General features: G+C 40.1%; 2 protein-coding genes across 3 annotated transcripts in view; one reads left to right on the top strand and one right to left on the bottom strand.

Annotated features, from left to right (window-relative positions):
- Window positions 1-3,626, top strand: part of LOC110044720 (uncharacterized) — an 8,556-nt gene extending 4,930 nt beyond the window's left edge. Inside the window, exons 4-7 of the mRNA XM_089273192.1 lie at window positions 94-207; window positions 598-711; window positions 816-902; window positions 1,150-3,626. Coding sequence (XP_089129318.1) covers window positions 94-207; window positions 598-711; window positions 816-902; window positions 1,150-2,090 — 1,256 coding nt within the window. The 3' untranslated portion in view covers window positions 2,091-3,626. The remainder of the gene's footprint in view (window positions 1-93; window positions 208-597; window positions 712-815; window positions 903-1,149) is intronic.
- Window positions 3,627-5,671: 2,045 nt separating this feature from the next.
- On the bottom strand, window positions 5,672-11,858 carry LOC110055090 (LIM domain only protein 3-like). 2 transcript variants are annotated; one of them, XM_089273195.1, is made up of 3 exons: window positions 11,290-11,858; window positions 9,617-9,845; window positions 5,672-6,061 (listed from the first exon to the last, which is right to left on the bottom strand). In XM_089273195.1, exons 1-3 carry the CDS (start codon window positions 11,297-11,299, stop codon window positions 5,830-5,832), a joined length of 471 nt encoding a protein of 156 aa, XP_089129321.1. In that variant the 5' UTR covers window positions 11,300-11,858; the 3' UTR covers window positions 5,672-5,829. The 2 variants fall into 2 exon arrangements, with proteins under 2 accessions (XP_089129321.1, XP_089129320.1); XM_089273194.1 differs by lacking the exon at window positions 11,290-11,858 and having other exon boundaries at window positions 9,617-11,283.
- Between the last annotated feature and the right edge of the window lie 1,715 nt (window positions 11,859-13,573).

Below are 13,573 nucleotides of genomic sequence, written 5' to 3'. Positions count from 1 at the left end.
GAGCCTGCTGATGTTATTTTTGCTCCTGGCTCCGTCAAATATAACATCAGCTATTGCATTTTTTGTTTCTTTTAACCTTATCCTCTAAAACAGATATCGATGAATGCGCAAGCCATCCATGTAAGAACAAAGGCATCTGCACAGACCGAGCGAACGGATTCAACTGCAGCTGCGCGCCAGGATTTAGTGGAACACAATGTGAAACAGGTAACTGTCAGTGGTGTATTACATGTACATTATGCACGAACAAATCCAATGTATTTTTCTTCAGATTTTGTGAGATTTTGTGGGAATTCCGTGGTATCCACCCAAACTATTATGCTAATAAAAAACATGGAAAATAATTGATATAACAATTTGATCTACTTCTCGTATTTCAAATTGTTTTCACAATTGGATAGCGTTCCTGTCTCAACTTTGTTATGGCCGTTTCGGGCAATTAGTAACATAGCAAATTGGTTATTGTTACTGTAAATTGCGAATGCCGCGTTCACCGGGTACAAATCGAGCCTCCTGATGTTATTTTTACTCTTGGCTCCGCAGAATGTAACAAGAGCTATCATGTATTTTTTTTTTCAACCTCATCTTCTGAAACAGATATCGATGACTGCGGAAGTCGTCCCTGTAAGAATAACGGCATCTGTACAGACCGACTGAACGGATTCAACTGCAGCTGTGCACCAGGCTTTAATGGAACACTATGCGAAATCGGTAACCAGAGCCAAAATCAATTATTTTTACTTCATATTGCAGGCTTTATAGTTGCTTGTGAATAGTTCTCAAATAAGGCCTTTCAATTTTGTATCTTTGAACAGATATCTGCGAATGTTGTCCCTGTATGAACAATGGGACCTGCAACTTCAGCGATGCACCAGGATTTAATGGAACACAAAACGAAACAGGTAAGAGCTGAAGATAGCATTACAAACCTTAACATCTCGGAAAAAAAGGGAAGGTTGAGAGGGTGTTGTAAAATATGGAAGCCTGTGGACACCGCAACAGATAACACCAGTAACATAAATAATTGGTTCTATAAGGTTAATACCGAATTCCGCTAGGATTATTCAGTCCCAGGGATTAAAAAGATAAGATTTGATTTCCACTCTCAAATCACTTATTCTAAAACAGTTAAGCTGTTTTCCTTTGTAGTTTATATTACATTTACAACACGTGGACGTAGTGGACGGTTTGGAACTATTCAGAAATTCACGGTTCCAAGAACCGCTCGCTACCTTATCAGAGCTTGGGGAGCCCTGGGAGGAAAACACATGTACAACTATGGATACAAGCCTGGAAATTACTGTGGCGGCAGGGGTGCGTACATTGAGGGCAAGTTCAATCTGACTAAAGGAACAGTGCTGAATATTGTGGTCGGACAGAAAGGAGGAAACTCAGTGGAGGTGAAAGGAGGGCAAACCACCAACAAGACAGCAGCTCAGTTAGGACTGTCCGTAGAGGACAATGCTGGCACGGGAGGAGGGGGAGGGAGCTTTGTTTATACTACAAGTAATGTGCTTTTATTAGCCGCCGGAGGGGGAGGGGGAGCTTCAAGTGGATATAACGGTGTGGATGGTCAAAAGGGAACAAGTGGCACCAGTAGTGTGGGGAAAGTTTTATCTCAAATTCGAAATGGAGGTATTGGGGGGCAGCCAGGTGAATGCAACACTGCACGCGCTAGATATTATTATTATCATTATCATTATTATTATTATTATTATTATATTCACCATGGGGGAGTAGGTGCGGGTTGGTATGCTCAGGGGTGTGCCAGGGCAGGGAAACAACATGGAGAGAGAGGCGGGTCACGTGGTCAAGGCTGGACTGGAGGTCGAGCCGGCAGCATGAACAGCGGGTACAACGGGGGACCAGTCCCAGGAGCAGTGGGAGGGTTTGGTGGTGGGGGAGGGGGGTCAGAAGATAATGGAGCATCAGGTGGCGGTGGAGGGTACTCTGGCGGAGGCAGTGGTACCCATTGGAGACAAGCCGGAGGGGGAGGGGGCTCGTATTGTGGTGGTCAGGGTTGTTCTGGTGTAACTGGAGGGAATTGCAATAATGTTGGACTTGTGAAAATTGTTGAGTTAGCTGCTTAGTAAAAAGACATGTCGTTTTCCTCGTCGCAAACCAGATTGGAAAACAACAGGTCTCTTGATTCCAGATTTTTAACTTTGAAGTGATTTGTGTTAAGTGGCAAGTATACTAGTAATTTTCTCTGGCCATTCAATAACTCTCCTCTCGATAGCCGAACACATTAGCGAAACTATTCCTTTTGACTTTTTGTCTTTGTCAGGCTTTTGGTTTTTAAAACTAGACTGTTTGCTATAGCTATATTTGCCCCAGCTTAGGGTCAATTCTTTTCAACAGTGGAGGCGTTCTTAAGAAAAGCTGGTTGATATTACAATACGGGTGAGAAACCAGAGTATGCTTTCTAACATTTTCGGTTCCGGTGTAGAAGACGCAGCATCCTTGGAGACCCAGGGGCTATTAGCCGGGACGAGGCGATATTGCCGGGCCTAAGTTTACTTCAAGAGCTGAAGAGCACCCTGGGAACTTATTCTATCCGAACCAGTTCCAGCAGTGGTCGAATTTCATCCTGCTGATTGGCCAGAAAAATATTTTTCTGGCCAATCAGAGAGGAGGTCCATCCGGGTAACTCTGTCGCCTTCTTACATAAACTTGGTTTTCTTAGGTTAGGTTAGCTTAGGTTCATCGATCGACCTGCTTGGCCCGTAGAGCGGGAAGATTAATATTCTCGTGGAGAGTTTTAGAAAAAAAGATTCAACAAAGCCGAGGAAATCGCAAGCCGTAACATGGGGGCTGGTTCGGTAAGGATACGTTCCCAGGGGCTTTTCAGCTCTTGAAGTAAACTTTCGCCCTAAAATATCGCTTCGTCCCGGCTAGTAGCCCCTGGGTCTCCGAGGATGAAGACGCAGCTAATGTAGAACCAAAGAGAACAAAAAGTCAAAAGAACAAGGAAAGCAACGAAGACAATAGATTTGTGGGCTGGGGGGTGTTCTTTTGAGACCTGTACTGTACCATCTACACCATGAAGGAGCCACATTTTTGGACCAACTAAAAAAGCTGCTGATAATTTTGTGTTTTTGTTGTTAAACAAAGTAAAGCGGGATGTAATTCTAGCCCATTAGTTTCTTTTTATGCAGTAATTCTAATTTGATATTGCTTGGATAAACCGGTAGATTTCATCAGTGCTAAGAGGTAGCGTTTAGGTGACAAGGAAAAAAAGTATCTAATGATTATACAACATGTATCATACTTTCATGAGGAGAATTTTTAGTCTCTTGTTCATTGTGCTATACTGCTTTGAAAATTCGATCTAGCTTCCGGAGCCCTTGTTAAATTTTACAAGCTAGTCCAGGGAGGGTGCTTTCGGAGTAAATTTGGAAAAAATTCCTTGGTACCTCGCGTATGAATATTGGAAGATGGAAACAGGAAGATGTAATATAAGGGGAGTTCATTGGAACAGGGGAAGGTTTTTGGAAAGAGAGCTCTTATTTGAGGAAGGGTGCTAAATCGAATCATTATGGTATGCAATAGTTACTTAAATCTTTACAGTTAAGGCATTACTGTATTTTGTAATGGTAAAGTAATAAACTTAACTTAGTGCGTAATCGTTGTTCTTATACTGTGTTGTTTTATTGCATCTCTCAGTTACTATACGAGCTGTGATTGGTCAATTAAGCTGGCCTCACCCTACTGCACGGCCCGCTAAACTGATATAAAGCTGTTTTTGTTGCCAAAATGTTTCGTGATTTATCACCAGGTGTTCTTAACTTTTGTAGCAAGTAAAAGTTTAAAACTTTCCTTTACTTTAAATTGTGTATTAAAACGTGCTAACGTCTTAACAACGATTTCAAATTGACTCGTTTTGCTTTCGACTTGTTTCAGAAATTTGACCCCGTTTCGCGTGAACAGAAATCGTTCCCGAACACGTCAGATCTAGAAACACAGTACAGATATGATAAATATCTTACAAACCTCGTTTTCTCGGTCCGTACTGTAAGTTACGAATCCTCGTTTTTTTCCCCGTCGATTTTTGTCCGCGCGCTTCGCGCTTGGGCCATAAATCGAAGGAGAAAAAACTCGGTCCGTAACTTACAGTACGGACCTCGAGCTCGGTTAGTAAGAGGTATGTATTCTTTTCCGGATATACCATTTGCAAGCTCTATTCGCGATCAATCTTTTTTTATCATAAAAATAGGGCTTTAAAACTGAATGAAATCACAATAAAAGGGAAAATAACTGATTTTTTTTCGTATCCAAATGCTACCTTTAGGATCAAAATTACTAATCTTATCAATATTCAAACGTCATCTGATCAAGACTGGTGGTAAAAGATAATCCTTCGAAGTATTCCTGTTGGGAAGTGCCTGTTTCCAGCTGCCTTAAATAAATCCTGGGCTAAACGAGGAAATGAGAAGAGTTGCGTTAATTACGGTTGAACTCTCATCCTCTACTGCGCGAGCGCAGGAACAGGAGGACTAAAAAGTAAAGCGAATACGAACATGCACAATGAGCGAACTTTCACGCTTTCGGATTATAGTAGGGATAATAACAGATTCGTGCGAAAGTTTCCTCACAGAAAAGATCATCGACATGGATCTAATCGCAATGAAATGTTGTAAGCCACTAGACGTCACGTGGAGATCAATGACTAATAGTTCTTCATTTCCACGGGATTCCAAGACTGTTTTGTGGTTGCTATAAAGACTGTCTGGCTCGTTATGAAGGCTAGAGCTGATACGATGATCTATTTATTGACTTACAGTCGAGGAATGTCAATTAGAACATAACTAAAGCAAAGCGCGCGTTCTGATTGGTTAAATCATCGTCTACTATTTGCCCATGGGTGTACGCTGCTGACGTGTGTGCTAATGTGATGTAGCTCAATAAAATTAAGGACTTCTTTTGCTCCAATGTGTCAATATTATGTTATAAAATAAATTGAGCTGCGTGTGTGGCACTTTGCTCCGACGAAGGCCTAACACTCGAAACGCCAGCTTTACAAACTCTCTACGGCGCCAGAGCTGTACACTATTGAATTATGGATGCACTTGGGAGGTTTGCTAAGCACTCAAGAAGCTAGAGTTGGCTATCGCCTCGTGCGACTCTTACGCTTCTTTCGTGCTTAGAAACCTCTCGCGTGCATCCATAACTCAATAGTGTACGCTATGGCGCCGTAGTGAGTTTGTAAAGCTGACGTTTCGAGTGTTAGGCCTTCGTCGGAGCAAAGTGCCACAGACGCAACACGTGATACCATTGTAGACTTGACAGAAGACTCGATACTCCCTGCCCATTACTCTCAGAGGATCATGGCAAAAAGTCAAGTGAAGACTCCATACAAACCCCAGGGCTACTCTCATTTAAAAAGGACGGGGGTACTCGTGGGAAATTTTGAAAAGAGCCCCTAAGAGGTACCAAGATCCTGTTTTTCTGTGGGCGTGGCTTGAAATGTTTTTCACCCCTAAGAGGTACCAATTCTAAAACAACACGTCATCTCCTGTCTCACTTTTTTCTACCCTAAAAGCTCCCGCTGTGAACCTTTTGAGGCTAAACAACCTAATAGGTACGAAAACTGCTTTTTAACTACTAAGAGCTACGAAGAACACCCTCGCGCTTTTTATAGAGGAGTCTCCCCCCAGGATACAAACCTCCCTGCTTTCCATACATGTATTATTCTATTATTACAGCAACCAGTCTGATGCTATACAGTATATCATTTCAAGCTCAACCCGATTCTCGTTCTCCTGCAAAACGTTTACAAAATTTCAAAAATGGCCTCGGATTAAAATATATATTCATTAATTCGAGATGTCACATGTAGTAAGGAATTTGCTGGAAAATGCTTGTGACGTCATAGTAATCAGCCTCGCACAGGACTACATGGAAGTGAAGGAAAAACTTGTCTCCAACGCAGAATCTGTACTGGCAAACTTGACAAGCGAAGCAGTCAAGATGGTAGATATGTTCACGAGCCCGCATGACCATTTCCAGCGGTAGTATTGTCTTGGAGCAATGTGAACAAATTCCAGTGGCACCAAACAGCCTGTAATGAGGAAAACACAAAGCCGCAGAGAGTTAAAGGACTTAAAAGCTAAGTAATAGTAAATAGAAGTAAAACCCGCTGGCTGGCCATTGGCAAGCTCGAAATCTATTGGCTGAACAGACAGCTATAATAGCCCTTTTAAAACTAGAGATGCATAAGCCGTCCAGATGAATTATGTGTTTGTTGTTTTACACGAAACGGAAAAAGAAAAACGGAAAACGAACTGAACGAACTATCAGGCGCTCTAAGCCCTGAGTTCGTCGCCCACTAAATTCAAAAGCAGATAGTTTGCTTTGACCAATTTTACGTCCTCTGCTGCCTCTATATAAACTGTGAAGCATAACCACCCCAATGCATAATTCGTCTGATATGTGCCTTATATACACGGATGGATTATCTATCTTAGCCATTTTCTTCTCTAAGTTCATCGTTCAAGACACGCTAAAGCAGATAGTTCGTCTTGACGTATCATCTGTCTAGTTTCTTTAAAACGAGACGCCCTAGTGCAAAAGAAAAAAAGATTTTAAACGGCCAATACCTTCGGAGTGTGCGTAGCTTTTTCCGTGATCGCGGCCGTAGGAGCTTCCATCTACAATGCTTAATCTGGTAGTCAACCCTTCACCCTATTTTTTTGTTTATTTTTGAGAAGTGATCGGGTGATCGCTATTTCCCGCACTTTTTCTAGCCTCTAATTTGAAATGCCCAATCTAAACAAAGCTAGGTCAATGGTGTTAATAAAAGCAAGAGTAATCAGAGACAGCGAGCAATTATTATACCGAGTGAGGTTTTTATATATATGATATAATGAATAGTCAACGCCGAGGACCCCACTGAGGTTTGAAACCTAGTGCGGATAAAGTCTGTTGTGTCGCGAGGGAGAATTGAACCAATCAGATGTTAGAGTTGTATACCTCTACCGTATCGGTACGTTGCACTCGCGCTGTGCGCTCAACGAGGTAAACCCGGGAGCCATGCCAGCATAATCCGTGCATGACAAGATATCCAGGTTTGTTTCTGAATTGTAAAAATAGGTCTATAAAACTGGAATGTATAAGCTGCAACAAAAATGTATAACAGTGATAAACAAGTGCAAACATGGAATGGTTTATACTGCTAGGAAACTAGGGAGGCTAATTACAAGGGCTCGAGATTCCACTTTCAAGTATTAGCTCTTAGCCTGCTTCCTGTTTCAATTGCAATGTTGTCATTCTTATTTCTGATCGCCATACATTTGTTATACCGATTAGTATTGTGAGCTGTTAGGTGGTACAGACGTAAGCACTATATATCAAAACAGTGACTTGCCTCTGAAAAGAATTTGGTTGTAATTATCAATAATTCATAACAACAAACAATATTTAAGCCCCTATCCAACTCTCTTTATCGAACCACACACGATGTTCTTATCATGTTCATCTCTGAATTAACCCCTATTGTTCAAGAGAATGAAAACTCCCACGCTTGTTAATTGATAACAGGTACTTAAAACACGATGTACAAAATAATGAACAACACGAAATGAACTAAGTTCGTTATTGGATTGGTCTGACAAGCCGTGTTCTTAATGACAGAATTAAAAGTAAGAAGAGAAAGAATTAGCAATGCAATATAAGCAGAACCGTGCGCTAAAAAGCTTGAATACTGGCATCCTAACTAGTGTTTCCTGCAACCAGAAACGTAAAAGCAAGAGCCTTCTTGCGCAGCACAATAAACAATACCATGTGAAAGAACTGCTCCAGAGGTTTTGTTTGAATGGTCACACACTAGGGTTTTATCCGCAGACTCAAAAGCTCTCAACACGTGGTGCAGCACAATAAACAGTGCCACATGGAAGCACTGCTCAATAGCTTTTATTTAAAGGTCATACACTAAGCTTTTATCATGACAGACACAAACGTAACAACCACAATTTGCAAATAAAATTAAAGAACTTCTCAAAGGCTGTTTCAATCGAAGTCACAGACTGGCCCGATTCAACCTGTAAGCGCGTCTGACATTGAAAAGGTTTTAGCTCAAGCAGTGCTACGAGATTATCAAAATAACACCGCGTGCTAAGTATCCACAAGCCTCTAAAACTTGTTTTATATTCGACCATTTTTCAGTCAAGGTCACATCGTACTTTGAAACGCTGTGTGTGGTTATAATCTAAAAAAAAAATCAAAAATTTCAATAATGTTATGACAAGGAAATCGTCCCTATTATTATCTTATCAAAAGAAAATGGAAAAAAAAAAAAAGGAATTTGGCTGTATTTTTACACGCTTATCGTTTCCAACCGATATTTTTTCGTTTACCTTCTAGCAAGCAATGCAACTTTTTTCGCCAAAATTAATCGTTGTCCATTAAATTGCCTAATTCAGTTACCCTTATTATTAACCTGTTAACTGACATAATCCTATGACCGGTGAATAAATCAAAGTTTATTTCGACGATAAAAGGTTCATGGAGAATTTAATATGAAAAAACACTGCGGCCGTATAAGTGTACGTCAGTGAGCCATACTTCTAATGTTACTTGAACACAGCTGTTTCAAAAAAGTTATTGATCGGTAGAAGCGTTAAAGACTACAGTGAAATAGTAACTGAACAAGATTAACAGCAAGTCTACAACAGAATTACCGATTAGAATTTGGCGCAGCGAAGGAGAAGAGAAATGCACTGTGTCACTCTCGTCAGATCTCTTTTCTTTTTGTATTGCTTTGAGGTTTTGGAAATTTCTAATTTTTAGCAACTGGCTGACCATAGCTCGTTCTCACGTGCTTTAGAATAATACAAAAAATGTTTTAAATTTCATTTAGTTCGGCGCGTGTAACGGTTTTTCACTTTTACCCGTTCAGTACCATTCAGTCTAGTGACGTGGGCCAACGCTGGTTGAAATAGCTGTATGCAGACATTGATATGAAAAGGGGGTCGAACGCAAGATTATCTGCTCAGACTAAACAATCTACTTTAGTACGTCTTATGACGAGGCACGAGCGATGGCTTTCGCTAATACAGAGCAATCCGTCTGTATGTCAAATTGCACACAACTTCCTGTAAGCCAGCGCTCGTTGATGCTCTACAACGGTAAATGTGGCGAAAAATGGATAACAGCAGCTATAGATTATTAACGACGAGATATTTAAAAGGAATGGTCCGTCAACAAGTTTCTTTGGCCGCATAATTAATGTGACGAGTTTTCTAGCTCGTTTGATATCAACTTATCTTCAAACCTTATATAAACATCAGTCGCTGCTTGCTTGGGTCAACCTCTGATCGTATTCGGAAGCTCTTAATCTAGTAACATCTTTGAATAATAATCCATGTCTGTGTTTCATAAGAAACTCGGGATTTTCGCTACCTAAACATACGGCCACCTTTTTCCAAGCCGTGTTGGGTGATTTTGTTGAATAGTTCCTGTGGAGTTTTCATAATGCCCTGAAATCCAATGACTGTGAAAAACGGCACCGACAAAAAGTTAGTGAAGTTTCATATTTGGATTCGCGCTAGCCATCTTATGCCTAATTTGCCTAATTAAAAAGCATTTTTTTATTTTTATTAAGAGGAGAAAGTCTCACCTGATGTAGTCTCGTTTACAAAGTATTAAATCTCCTTTGTGGTAAAACTTGGAGCTCAAGTCGGCCAGCTGTGTGCTGCAGTAGGAACATTTCAGACACTCTTCATGCCAAAACTGGTCCAAAGCTCGCAGCAAAAACTTCCCTTCGATCTTTTCGCCACATTGTGCACAGATCTTCAGTTCTTTCGGCTTTTCCTCCCCTATCTGTTTATCGTCATTGTCGTTATCACCTAATATAAACAAATCTCTCAATAGAGCATTATCGTCCCTGTAGGCTAGATGAGCAAAGTATATCGTAAACATGAAAATAGCACTGATGTACACTGAAAGAAGCATTCGTTTCCACCGCATTGCGGAACCCTGCCATATGAAGAAACGAAAGAATTCATAGCCGCGCCTGCGTTCTTATTCAGTCAGACATTCCTGCAGCTGTCATTTACTGTTCGCTTACAACATAGCCACAACGGTGCATGCGCACTCTGTTTAAGTTAAACCGACGCCATTCACTCGATTTTAGACTGGTTTTATTGCGCAGGTGTCACCCACGGGCATCCCTGTTCTTTTTTACAATTTGAAGACAGCTAAGACGAGAAAATTCCCGCGTCTCAACAAAACAGAGGGTAAAATATATCTACTTTTGGCCTCTCGCAGGTGACTTTGTACCGGCTGAGTGCTGCGATGGCTGTTTGCTTCAATCTCCGATACACACCGAATGATGAAAGGGCGTCACAATCTGAACGGATTTTAATCAAGAATCATTTAATCAATTAATCAATCAACCAATCGGGCAATCAAGAAATCGGTCATTCTTTCAATTAACCCTCAATTATTAATTTTTAAAAAGTTTTGTAGGACCTCAACAGTATAAAACGAAAAACCTATCTTTTCATGCAGGTTGCTTCGATTAGTTTCTTTTCCTGTTTTGCAAGAACTGAGTAATTTATCAGCTTCTAATTAATCATTAGTTATCAGATTGGCTGGAGTAAATTTTTTTTCGTTTTCACCTTTTTGAGCAGCTATCGGTTTCTCTAACGTACAATGTACACAGGGTTGATTCTTTGGCTAGTCAGGCGAAATTAACGTTGTCTCAACTCCAGAGAGGAACTTATGCTTGAGAATAGAATAATCGTCGGATAAATTTTTTTAAATTGGATTAAAAAATGAAATTCCATAAAATCATTTTGTTGCATTAAACAAGACGGCTCCAGAATTTAAAGGAATCGGTGCTCAGTTAACGTATTCCTCTGCTGACATTTTGCCATCTTCTTCATGCCATAGGCTAGTATATTCATGAAGTATTGTTCCGAAATAGTCAAATCATTATTGTCAGGATTTGAGTCTGGAACTGGCTCTCTACTGGAGCCTCCATGCTAAAAATAGATTACCGTGTCACTGCCAATTTCAGTTCAGATATCTTTGCCTCATTGTGAAGCGATCAATCTAAAATTTATCTTTGTCATCGATGATTCTGAAGATAATATTTTGAACGGCATACGTTCTGGTTTTATAGAATGGCTTGGAATATCAATTTTTGACTTGCAATTAACATTCAAATTCCTTCCGGAAAAAACATGTGATTCGAAATAATCCCACGCAACTCCTAATACAGATCATATTGGTGGAGTTATGCCAATTAAAGCAACTGAACGAGAAATGAATGATTGATTCACTTACCCATGTTCATCAGATGATTCTCCAGGTCCAAAATGAAATGTACTTTTGTGTATTGTCCTAACCACCGGATGACAGCAGAACTAACGCTGCTAATCTTGCTTAAGCTTCTAAGGTGCACGCCAGTTTTAAATCGGCTTTGAATTATTCAGGATCGTGTTTCTTTACGCAAAATATTTTGGGTTTCAACAATCCCACAATGTTAAATCAAAGGAAAGCCCTTGAGATGAGCCAAACGTGTAGACAAGGTCAGAATTCACATTGTTGTTTTTAGTTATTTGCGGGGCTGGCCTTTCAAACACGCGCGCGCACCAAGGAGAAAATGAAACTTAACGTCAAGAAAATCTCTTACAACTGACTCGATGTCACTCAAGTCTTGTGAAGTAGGGAAACAAAACGGGGGATTTTAGGACACCATTTTTAACCCCGAGAAAACTGATCTTTCTTCAATGAAGGAGCAAACTTTCTCGGTCAAGAGGAGGTATTTAGCAGCATCAAATGGTAGCATCTGTTTTACATCGCAAGGTTTTTACAAACAAACTGGGACGCTGAGGAAGAAAGAAAAAAATGGCTATTCTTATCTTAAAATAACAAATAGATCGCGGTTTGTGTTTATCTGCATATGGGTGTGGACTTTTGGCGTGTACTTCGAGGTTAGGAATGCAAACCTCGCGAATAACGAAATGCAATTGTCAACAAATAAATGGCATAACAATTTCGGTGCCCAAGAGCCGGGAAAATGGGCGGATTTCAAGTGGAGCACTTACATTTAGTTTGGCAAAGTACCAAAGGCGACATAACCACACCCATCTGTTTCTTTCATTACAAACGGTACCGCTTTGGAAAAAAGTGATGGCTATAACGAAACCAACCAGAATTAACAACATGCTTACAGGGCAACCGGAGAGACCTAATCGTAAATAAGACAAATGTTTATTTTTTTCTGGCAACTTGAGCAGGCATTCTGTATAGACATTTTATTCAATTTAGTTTCGTGGTGCTGTCTACTACGGGCTAACAAAAATATCACTGTGGTGTATTATGGAGCCAAGTCATGGTTTGCCTATCTTAAAATTTTTCAAGTTTGTCGTTTACAATCCGCGTTAATCTTCTCCATCCTTAACCATCCTTGTTCCGTTATGGTTCGTTATTATCTCTTTGTTTGTTTGTTTGTTTGTTTTTTTTATCTTAGTAAACTACTATTTTCGGGTTTCCTTCAATTTAAAGGTAATTTTATACGTGACCAAAATAACTCAAAATGCCGTGACGGGGTTCCTGAAATGTAGTTGGCCGATAAGCCGCTAATAAATTCGATGGAAAAAGACAGAACAAGTTAAGGTGTCCAAGAATGACAAAAATGTTCCACCCGGCTCGTGATCCAGAAAAAAAATAGATTAAAGGCTCCAGCGTTTTGCTACTGAACAAAACTAAAATACGCCGCTACAAAAATGCATGTATTTCAAAGGGTGAAAAGAGGGGAAAATACTGTAATTTATTGTTTTAATAAGTGTATAAAGATGGTAAATGTTCTTTTTAGCTCGTGACTTTTGCATACTTTTAGGGCAAAATTAGTCAGTTGATCCAATTATGATGAAATAAAATAATCCAGAGACAAATATTAACTTAAATCAAAAGATATCCTGTTAAGACTGAATAAAAATCTCGTCGGGGAATTTCTTTGCTATATCGAGGTCAATAAATTCAGGCGCATCTAAATTGACTCAACGGAAGAACAAACGGTAGTAACTGAGCTGTTAGTAAAAATCCAGTCATATGCCATATTTTGTATTCTTTCTCTTGTTCATTAGTACAAGGTCATGTTCAGTTTACGTTTTGAAACTTTATTTTCCGACGAGGCCGTTTCGTTTTTCTTGCCTTGAAAATATGTGTTCTCAGCGATCAGATCCAAGGTTCAACTGAAGAAGAATATTCAGACAAAAAATAAAAGGAGATAATCTCATTTCTTTATTTATAACCTTTCCTGAGCTAAACATCGCTGCACAGGTATCTTTTTCCACCTGACGGCGTTTGACGGCTGTTTGTGTAAATATTCGTCTGCGACAAGTTTCCGGTCCCACCGAGTTGCCTTGCAACTTAAAAATAGATTTCCACTTTTCATTTTGAGAATAATGATCCCACTCATTTTATTTGAAGGGACGGGAGGTTGGCGTCGAGACTTATTCAGTAAGTGTTATGTTTGTTGCTTATTTTGGCGGGAACTATGGAGAAGGCGAGACCTCGCGATTTGCTGAACCGAACTAAATTTTGCGAAAATCGTTCAAATCTA

This window comes from Orbicella faveolata, unplaced genomic scaffold, assembly GCF_042242905.1.
Source record: "Orbicella faveolata isolate gen_17 unplaced genomic scaffold, um_ofav_v1 contig_35, whole genome shotgun sequence".
Taxonomy (NCBI): domain Eukaryota; kingdom Metazoa; phylum Cnidaria; class Anthozoa; order Scleractinia; family Merulinidae; genus Orbicella; species Orbicella faveolata.
Note: the sequence above shows the minus strand (reverse complement) of the source record. Positions and strands in the feature narration are given on the sequence as shown.